The sequence below is a fragment of the Acromyrmex echinatior genome, chromosome 15, assembly GCF_024713525.1.
Source record: "Acromyrmex echinatior isolate Ae372 chromosome 15, ASM2471352v2, whole genome shotgun sequence".
Lineage (NCBI taxonomy): Eukaryota > Metazoa > Arthropoda > Insecta > Hymenoptera > Formicidae > Acromyrmex > Acromyrmex echinatior.
In genome coordinates, this window is record NC_141866.1 from 6,291,001 (window position 1) to 6,302,049 (window position 11,049).

The window sequence follows — 11,049 nt, forward strand, 5'->3', positions numbered from 1 at the left end:
AATTCCACATGATAGTTTAAACGTATGTTGCTCTTGAAACGGATACGGAAGTTTAATGAGACGAATCGTCGCGACGCAGCAATACTTTCGCGGCCGTTGCTCGTATCGCAAAGCTTTATCCACTGCCTGCACACACAGAAAAATGTTATTCTATATTGCTGAGAAATGTGATTATGCAACTTATTTTTTTTTCCTTTTAAATAATGGTTACCTTTAACACAGAATATTTTCTTCATAATAATCTTAAAATATACTTGTTATAAATTTTATTAAAAAATTCATCATTATGTATTCGAAACAAGAATTTATTTTCTCTTAAAAAATATTATAAAATTGATCGAAGAAGTGACTTTATAATAAACAAATTAAATTTGTTTTAAACTTAATAATCTTCATTAAAATTTAAACTTATTAAACTTATTCTAAGATTCAAAATATATTTTGATAATTGAACTTATAGATTTACGGATATATAAACTTTTAAAATAAATCAGTATTATTATCTACACACACTATGTATCTTTCTGTGTGGATAAAAAATAAATGAGATCGTCGTCGTCGTTATTGCTTCTCATAAATCGCGGCTGGTGACAGAGTGACAAATTGGTAATCTGAAGGTAGATGATAGATAGTAAAAATAATTTTTTAATTCATATTTGATTGTTGCAGGATCTTCACAAGATTATTTTTGATGAACTTGGTCATTCACTATAATGGATTAATACATATTAAAGACTATTTTTTATGTAAAATATCGTATTTGAATGAAGTTGCATGTAGTCAATACTTTGACAATACAATAATATCTACATGTACATTCTGTTAATCAACGTGACAACATTAGTATTTAATCATTAAAATATTAGGTGTTGGAATTAATTCGTAGCGTTTTTTAATGAAAGAATGTTATTTATTTCACATGAGCATTAAAAAATACATTAATGAAAGTACTTCCCATCACTTGTAAAACGCTACGAATTAATTCCAACACCTAATAGAATAAAAACATTAAATGCGGAACAGGCATTAATTCCAGATTACATATTATATCTAAATAATTATTAAGTATTTTCTATCAAATAATGCATATTACAAGATTCTTTAGCATTTATTTTATCTTTTTAAAGTGTCAGTTGTTTTTTATTTATTAGCAACAGCGCTGCACATTTTATTGATGTCGTTAATAAAACGTGACAGATAAACTAAGATTACTAAGGTATGTATCTTTAAAAATTCATTCATGTAATAAAGATTGTCTTTTTTAGCTTTTACAGAAGGTAGTAAATATATAGTATTAGATTTCATGAAAAAAATCAATATCATGCTCGGTTGAAATTAAATCCAAAAAGTATAAAACATTTGGTGAACTGATTCGCAATTAGTACATGGAGTCTGATTGTGCAAAATTGTCATTACTTCATTTAATTAAAATTAAAATATATAAAACGATTCCGAAATGAAATAAAAATCTATAATGTAATCTTTATAATCAATTATAATTATTAAATATTTTATTAATTGTTCGACATCGTTCTGGATAAATTTTTTTTTATAAGAGCGATCCACAACTAGTAGCCTTACCGTATATATTTCAAATATTTATATTTTACATTTAACTTTATTAATTTCATGTTAATTTCATAGCAACTTTTAGTATGCACTAATCTAGCGTAATGACCAAACTCTCGCTATTCGATTAAACTTCTTAAATATTCTAAGTGTGTCAATGATGGAACAATTTACTTTTTGGAGTAGAATCTCATTCCGAAGAATGAAAACTGAGCCAATCTTGAAAGAGTGGCTCAATTTTTAATTAAAAGTGAGATTTCTCTTTTCAAAGTGAGATTTCATTCTAAAAATTTTACAGAGTAAATATTTAAGAAACAATTACAGCGTTATTTCTTCGGATTTTGAAAAATGCAAGCGTGTTGGCATTTAAAGATCCGCCTCCGATCTTCTTATCGTTCCTAAAGAATATGGATGTATCAAAATCGCCTTTCATCTCCTCCCTCGAGATCAATTCCTGGCGTCATGCGTGACGCGTACGCGCCGCCACACGCAAACGAAAGAGACGCGGCTTCCGCGTGCGTCGCGCGCACGCGGAATCGCGTACCACGCGTGTTAGCTACGATTCACATGCCGCGTAAGCAGTTCCGTATCTTTTTTTCTCGTCGAACCACGAGCGATGAGACAAGAAATTGGGTCGTCCGACCGGTCGCGCGAATGACGTTTCTTTCTTCGTGCTGACGTTTCGCCGAACGATAATGAGCGACGAATTGGGAAAACGCGCTCGCATGAACTAATAAAACATCCAATAAAATTCACAAAACTCCGCACCGCGATGATTTTTTTTTTTGTTTAACATCGAAGCCAGATTTTTTTTGCGCATAATTGACTTTAAATCTTCTAATGACTATCATATAAATGTAGCAAAAATTGACGCATAAATATCAAGAAAGTAATTACAGAAAAAGCCACTTTAGTATGGTGTTGAAATAGTGTCATATTTTAAGGCAAAAAATACAATAAAATATAATGAATAATGATAAAAAATCTGACTTAAAGCAAAACTAAGATATAAAAAATAAAATTTAAATTTAATACAATTTATCATTCATCTTTAAATACATACATATACATATATAATAAAATATATACGTAAAATATATATTTATGTATACATGTGTATGTATTTATATTTCTTTCTAATTAACTTATACAATTTATATCGTAATTTGTCGTAAAATTAGACATCGTGAAATGAAACATGCCGTGACGTGATCGAGCGACATATGTACGCGACATATGTATACTCGTTAAATTACGCGCGAGTCTAAAGTTTCATTTAATAGAGGAGACTAACTAACTTCAAAGTTATCACAATTTTATCGCTTCACACACAGACGAATGTATTGCTGCAACAACACAACGATGATGACGACACCAAGTTGATCAAGTACGAGGACGGTGATTCATACTATTTGCACGACGTACGTTGACACTTGTCACTCTCTCGCCTAACTTCTAACCTTCAAATTAAATCCTTTTTTTTTATTTTCGTGAACGGCGAGTCTCGCGATCGCCGTGTCGGAATGCCGCGCGCGACGCAACGCGCGGCACGGCGTGATGTGACGCGACACGACGCAGCGCGACGCGCGACGCGGCGTGACGATTTCGCGGCCACGCTCCGAAGTCCGAGGACGACGGTCTGAGACGCGGGGACCAAAACAAAGGGAGGCCGTGGCGTGTCGCTAAGGAAACTTGCGGACTCTACATCGAGGATAACGTAGGAATTTCGAGCCGAGATGTGATGTCCACGTACGCAGCACTCCCGCGTCTTTCGACCACCACTCGCCTTCTTCTCCTGCGGTCTCCTCTATTTCTCTCAATCTCTCTTTTTCTTTCTCCTTCTGCTATTGTTGCTCGAGGCGTGCCTGCCGTCGTCGCTTTCACTCGCGACGCGATGCCGCTGGACGCGCGATCTCCACGGCGCGGAGCCGCCAAAAACGATCACCAAGTGTCAAGGTTGCCATTGTGCACACGTACGTGGACTGCGCGCGCGAGTATCGGCGCTCACGCACACTGTTTTATTACTCCACGTCACCCCTCTCACTCCCTCTCGTTCCCTTTAAGCCACTACCTGCCCGCCCGCTCTCTTCTTTCCCCATCACCACCGCCGCCGCGGTACCGCTATCACAACAATGGCATTGGGGGGAAATTACGATACCCGCAGCTTATTTCACGATGACACTGGCCACGACACGTCGCGGCTCACCGCAGCAGCTGATCAGATTCACACGCAGACAAGAAATTAGGCTCCTTCACGCGTCCGGCCCGACGCGTTATTCACCGCGGCTTTTGTCAGCGAAATTTCGCCGTAGCGCATTCGGCGATCAGCGTTTCGCGAGGGAGTTCCCCCACTACTCCGTTCGATTTGCGCGACTGCGCGCCAGCAGCGCGCAGGGCCGGCGTGAGCGCCGTAAGCGCCGTAAGCGGGCACCTCGTCATACGGCCGTGTTTACAAACAAACGCTCCGGCCGGGACGCCGCTGCGCTGCTTCGATCGTATGGACGCGTCGCGTCGCGGCGGCGTGATGACCGGCATTTTCTACCACTTAGGCACTTACCATTATATCGTGCGTACCTTGGTTAACTCGGTGAATTTCATCATTAATCATCTTGTCTCTATTGAGTGGAAGTCTAAAAAAAAATCACGCCTTTATATCTTCTGGTCAGCTAAAATAAAAATTCATATACTCGATTAGATTCAAATAGATTCTGATTTACTCTTTAAATATTAAATAAAATTGTTAGATAAAAAGAATGTATTTTACAAAATAACAAATATAAAAAAAAATAAATACCGAAGTTGGAACAGATAAATGTATTTTACTCTCATTAATTAGGCTAATAACCGAGATTATCATCTAATTTGAAGACTTTTGGAGATGGCGTTACAATTTTAGAAATGTTTTAGAATTGATTGTTGCGTCGATTTATTATTTTTTAATAATTTTTGTTTCTATAAAAATTGTTACATAAATAGAAATGTTTGGCTTCTCGCGCTATAGCCGCACCTGCATGATGTCATGATCAAATAGCCAATCGTATACCATCGCGATCAAACGTATAAATATCTGACGACACATTTACGGCGTCACCCTGAACAACCTCTGCTTTTTTGACCTAGCCTTTTTTGCCTGAGAAAATCAATCCAAATAATCGCACTAATTATGTCGTAATTTATATTTTACTAATAGTAACTTGACGATATAGCACTAACTTATTTTTTTTTGTCAACCATGGAGTTGATAGAACTCAGCTGACACTATATATCGATTATCGTATAGGTCCAATAAAACGCTTGTGCGTCGTAAACAAAAGCGCATGATTGGACCGTTCTTTCCCGCCATTCCGTTTCTTACAATTTAAATTCTATATTTGACGACTGTTTCATTAAATATTTTCACAAAATATTTTTTTTTTACAGAATTACTTATTTTTAAGTTATAAATAAAATTTGAAATTTAAAAAATAAAGTCTTTTTAAAAAAAAATATTTTCTACTCGCTAAAAGATTCAAGTAAATAAAATAAGAAAAATAAAGTGACCAAATATTTAAATATAAGGGACATAATCAAGTCAACAAATTTCATAATCTTATTTTTTATATAAGAAATGTAGTAATAATCTAAAAAATAGAAACGTGATAGAAATGCGATAATGACTCGGTATTTGAACAATTTAAATGATTTTAAGTACAAAGCTTCGAGACATATTTGGATACTCATACAATACACGAATTTTGTACATATATACGATTTTATTAAATTATTTTATTGAAGCGTTCGCAGTTTAATAAATCCAATAAATGTATACAAAAGGCCCAATATATCAATTTTCATATGTGTAATTTTGATAACACGTGATGAAATTTCTTGTTTCTATATTTTAGTCAACGTGTTTGCTAATCTCTCATTAATATACAAGATTAACGTCGTGGATTTTCGAAGACATAGAGAAACGCTTAGATATACATCCAAAAATGTTACTGAAATTATACATATATGTTTAAATTATCTTGAAGAAAAATATATATCCAGTAAGATTTTTTATTGCGTATTCATTGTAACATAATAATAATGTAACGCATGATTTCTAAATAAAAAAAGGCAACGCCTGAAATGAGAGATGCATACAAATTCCATCCTTAGTCTAAAGCCATGCCTTCGTCGTCATCGTCCTTCTTATCAGGACTAGCGGCCGATGATTGCTTCTTATTCTTGTCATCTTGTCCCTGTTGCGCTTGCTGTCCTTGACCGTTCTTCGCTTCGGACTCCAGAGCGCTGACGAATTCTTCGATGTTTCCACTGGATGCGGCATTGACGGCGTCCGATCCCAAGCCGAATTGACGGATGACAGGGCCCGCCTGGCCCGACTGCAAAGCAGACCAGAACATTGATAGCGCCTGGGAGAACTGGGGAGATGATAGCGTGGTAGACAGGTTGTCCCCAGGTGGCAAGTGCACGTTCATAGCACTCTCCAAGCTCTCCGTCGTAGAGATCGCCGTTGGGATAGCGTTGGTCAGCTCTGTCGCTACGCCCCTCTGCCGGACAATAAGCTGCGCTGTAGCTGGACGAAAACAACAGACATACCCAGAGAAACTTCCCCAACTGCTCAGCAGAACCAGAGTCTCCGACAGCCAGGAAAAGTTCAGACAAAGGATAGTATTGAACAGTGAGAAAACCATGCCTCTGTCTTTTCTCTAATCTTGCTCTATTACAATATATTACGGATTAACTAATTAGTTTGGCAACCAGATTGTGACATGAATTTAAAAAAATTATTACTACTTGTTTTCTTTTTTTTAACACTTTGCTTGATCAAAATACTTCGTATCCAGTAACTTAACAGTAAACACGTGTTAGTAACATAATTTCACAGTATTGTAGGAAATATATAATATGTTTAACAGTTTTTCAAAGAAATATTACTACAAAAAAATGTGTTGGACTGTGTAACATTGAGAGCAGTTCACTTATAGATTATTAAAACCTTACTGAGTTTCAAAGAGAAAGGCAAACACAGCATCGTAAAACATATTAGCTAGGACTTATTGATCACGTGACTTCTAATGATATTATCATCTACAAGCACATAAACTAACACATAAACATAGCTATAACACATTAAAATTCCAATTGAATCTAGATATATTAATTAACTACGAAGTCTGTTATTCCATCACAAACTTTTTTTTGTAATGGCTTTGTTAGTTTAAGTGTACATATAATATTTTCAATGTTAATTTTCTAGCATCGCAATATATTATACACCAGTTACTAATTATTCACAAATAATACAAATAACAAAGCTAAAAAATTCGCGCTCACTCAGAGAGAGAACCATTTTAAACACTTGTAAAATACTGAATGAGTCTGAAAGCTATTCTGCAACTTCTGTTATCAAGAATGGCACTTTATGTATTCCTGATAATGATAGTAGCTGTAAAAAATACACAATTAGTATTATACGACAGATAATCTGTTCCATGATAAACAATCTTTGAATTTTTTACACTTTGTTCACGTTATTAAGAACTTCCACATAGATTTTCTTCTATTGTGATTGCTTGGTTTCGTCGTTTATTGTGCTTTCAGAATACTATTATACATATATTTTTTATGTGTAAACTATGTGAAAATACCGTATTTTCAGAATATTACATATATTTTTTATATAAATTTTTATGTAAATTATGTGAAAATACTGTTGTTCTTTCGCTCCTCTGATTTTATTCTAGTATATTAATTCTACATAAATATTAATCTAAAATATCAATGACTGTGATTTTATGATAAATATTCGGTATCTTTTTATCTCTTTATTTGATAAAATAAATAATTTGTAATATTTATGCATAATCAATGTTATAACCGAGAGAAGAGAGAGAGAGAGAGAGAGAGAGACTTATTTTAATATCTCTTTTAAGATTTAAAATGTACTAAACAGATGTGCAGTCTTGCAACTATTATAGGATGAGAGAAGAGATTTAATCTTATCTTTTCGTATTTGTAAAAAATACGTTATTTGTGTGTATGTGTGTGTATGTATGTAAACTAAATTAAATAAACTCATAAAAATTGAGTTTATCCAATAAATATTATTATTAATTTAATTAATTTATCTTTGATACAAAAATTTATCAAATTATTCCTAAAAATAATAACATCAGCCGTAAAATTTTTTTGAATGAGATACAAACGCAAACGCAATGTATAATACATATTTCTTTAAGAAATTAATCAAATTTTGTAATTGATATTTGATTGACGACTTTGCTAAATAAAAGATCAGATTTTTATAAAACATTTAATACTGCAATCTTTGTATTAAAAAATAAAAATAATGACATGCACATGTTCATAGCAAAGTTAACTTTCGAGAAACACTTTATAATGCAATTCAATGTATGATGTTTCATTATTATTGATATTCTTGAAAGCCATTTATAGTGTCTCAGAATTATAAAAAATATTAATTATTCCTTTTCATAGCGAATTTAAAGAGAATGTTTTTTTCTTAATAAAGATGTCATTGCATTTCTAATTTTATGTAATTTTAGATTTTAGTAATTAAGCTAGAAAAATTTATATTCAAATAGATATAAAATCTAATATTAATAAAATAAGGATAATTTTATTTTTTTTTCTTTAAGTTTAATTTATTAAAAGTTGCAATTATTTATTATGTAAAAATTTTAGACGCTTTGACATTTGCATTAAATGAAAATATGAATTGATCATGAAAAAACCAAAAAATTTATGATGGAAAGAAAAAACTATTAGGAAAATTTTAGGATACTCTATATAAATGGATATTTGTAATCAGCACATTAAACACTTATGACAGAGGCATCTTCTACTCACAAAACACTAACATCTTCAATTACCTGTTATCGTTTTTCCATGCAGAGTCAAAATTCTTCTAATCCAATTATTACAATTTAAAAAAATAGTATGTACATTGCATTATATTTGCACCAGTCATTTTTTAGAAAATTCATTTTTCAATTGAAATTTCAATTCAATCCAACGATCAGATTAACTCAGTAATAGATATGAAAAAGCAATATGATATTACCTGCACAGCTGGCTCCGTTCGAGATGGCGTCGGAATTTCCGATAGAAAATTCTGCAAATCGCTAAGTTGTATTCTATTGCTTGGAGCTGCTGCTGTCGCAGCAGGCGTGGACGGAGTTGTTGTTCTCGTTGATGATTTATTATTACCTAGATAAATACATCATTAGGATAGGCTGTTTCATTTGAACAAACAATTTAAACTCACTCGAAGATTTAGAATCCGTATTAGGTCCAGGAGTCAATGAATGAGGCGGTCTAGTTACGTTCGTAGTGGCTGGAGTAGATGAAGTTGTAGTGGAAGCCCTTGTACTCTGAACACCATGTGGTCTATTCATTGTACCTAATAAACTGCCCAGACCACCGATTTGACCAACGCCGCCAAACAACTGTATAAGCTGTTGCTGCGACATGTTGTTCAATAGATTCTGAAGATCTCCTTCAGCATTGGTACCACCACTTCTCTGGGATCCCGGAGTCGGTGGATTATTTAGTACATCGTTAATCTTTCTGCAGTGCTCCTCATCTTTATCGGTTTTAAGATCCTATACAAGGAAAATATGCATTTTTTAAAATCATGTTTAATAAATATATATAATACAGTATATATTATAAATATATACAAACTGTACATTCATATATGGCTAAAGGCAACATATAAAAGATAGAGATATATGTGATCTGCTATTTTCTCTATCACATATTGCATAATAGAAGGAAAGTAACTGTTTTCCTCTTACTAATGTCTCTAATGAAAGCATATGGTTTACTATTATATAACTTTATGTTTAATACACAGACAGCTGATTATAACATAATATAGGATAAATACCAAATGCTTGCTAAATAAATATATAATACAGATATAAATCAATTTATTTTAATAACTGTAATAATTTTGTAGGAGTTTGCTATTTCATTTGTATGTTTTCATTGCACGACAAATGTGTACAGGACAGAGAGGTCCTCGAATCTCTGTATCTTGTAGCTAATCAATAAACATGAAAAATTTGTCGTACGACAAAAAACACACAAATGAAATAGTGGCCTAATTGTACGTTACAAAATTTATTTTATATACCTGTAGCCAAAAGAAGAATTTTTTATTCGATGACTTAAACCTTAAAAGATACACTCTGCCAGTCTTACACTGAGGAACATGTTTAAATTCACAATCATCAGGGAAAATAATTAAGTCCTGAAAAATATATAATACTTTAGATTATGGAGCATATATGATGTATATTAATACAAACGGCAAATCAAGTATGTAATAAAATAATTAAGAAGTGTAGTTTCTCGGCGCACAGGATTGAACGAAAATCACTTTTTCATTTACATGATTTTTTTAGAGATTCATTAAGAGCAAGAATAATCATCGTACGTCTTCAACTACTCCGGTCGTTCGGTCCTTCCAGCAGAAATGCATCAATGAATCGTCAGACTGATAGACGTAGAGCTGGCCCTTCCTCGTATCCGGATAAACCATCTTTCCTTTCACGGTCATTTTGCCAGCTTTAAATTCGACAAGATTTTTCGAGGCACCGCGAGAAGCATTATTACCGAAAAGCGCACCGCTTGACATGTTTGCCGATATAAAACGAAAATTTCTGTACGAGACGAACAAGACTCTTGAACAGCCGACGCACTCCTAGTTGCTCCTACTTTATGCTACTTATCACTTATATGATGGGTGCGTTCAAAGCCTCAAGAAAACGTTATTAGCTCTATTGTGTCATTCTATCCTTGTCTTCAATCTAATAAACGATGAAGGTAGAATGATACCACATGATACACATAATGCTAATAAGGTCTCTACGAACGTACTCGATACGAGCGCTTACGAGACCTGCCGATGACATTGCATTTGATTGCATTTCAAGATGGCGGTGCGAAACAAACCTACATCAGAGAGAAATCCGAAAGGACATAAGAGCCATTTTCCTGTAACCGCATATTACTGCCCTCTGAAGAAGTGGATGCAAACTACACAACATCCTTTTTTTTTCGGTGCTTCTGGCAGTGTTCCACTTAACGCTCACATCTCTCGTGGAATGATTTCATTCTTGTTATTTATCGAATATTAAACAAAGACAAACAATGCTCGCGAGCGTTGCGAGCGTTAAGTGGAACACAGTCTCTGATGATAAATCGCTGAAATCGTTGAAATCTCTATTAATTTGATAGATTTATTTCAGCGATTTCAACGCGATTTACTTCCATCAAAAGCACCTGATTTATTTCCGTACGGAGCATATACAATTTGTTATAAATAAACAATTTTACAAATACTTTCTAAAGATATTAAAGTATACGTAAAAATTGTTTAATATAATATTTATATACTTATAAAAATGATGAAAATTAATCTAAAACACGAATGATTCAATGTGTATATAGTAATAGGATATC

General features: G+C 33.7%; 2 protein-coding genes across 4 annotated transcripts in view; both read right to left on the bottom strand.

Annotated features, from left to right (window-relative positions):
• AGO1 (protein argonaute-1) overlaps positions 1-4,008 on the bottom strand; it is a 35,035-nt gene extending 31,027 nt beyond the window's left edge. The window contains exon 1 of one of the 2 annotated variants that reach the window (XM_087414130.1): positions 1,892-4,008. The gene's annotated coding sequence lies outside the window, so the exon portion shown is untranslated. The remainder of the gene's footprint in view (positions 1-1,891) is intronic. The other variant, XM_087414129.1, reaches the window with a different exon arrangement.
• A 1,293-nt stretch (positions 4,009-5,301) lies between these two features.
• On the bottom strand, positions 5,302-10,518 carry Rpn13 (regulatory particle non-ATPase 13). 2 transcript variants are annotated; one of them, XM_011060947.2, is made up of 5 exons: positions 10,022-10,518; positions 9,719-9,835; positions 8,846-9,182; positions 8,642-8,787; positions 5,302-6,104 (listed from the first exon to the last, which is right to left on the bottom strand). In XM_011060947.2, exons 1-5 carry the CDS (start codon positions 10,220-10,222, stop codon positions 5,709-5,711), a joined length of 1,197 nt encoding a protein of 398 aa, XP_011059249.1. In that variant the 5' UTR covers positions 10,223-10,518; the 3' UTR covers positions 5,302-5,708. The 2 variants fall into 2 exon arrangements, with proteins under 2 accessions (XP_011059249.1, XP_011059250.1); XM_011060948.2 differs by having other exon boundaries at positions 5,302-5,936; positions 10,022-10,517.
• Positions 10,519-11,049: the final 531 nt, after the last annotated feature.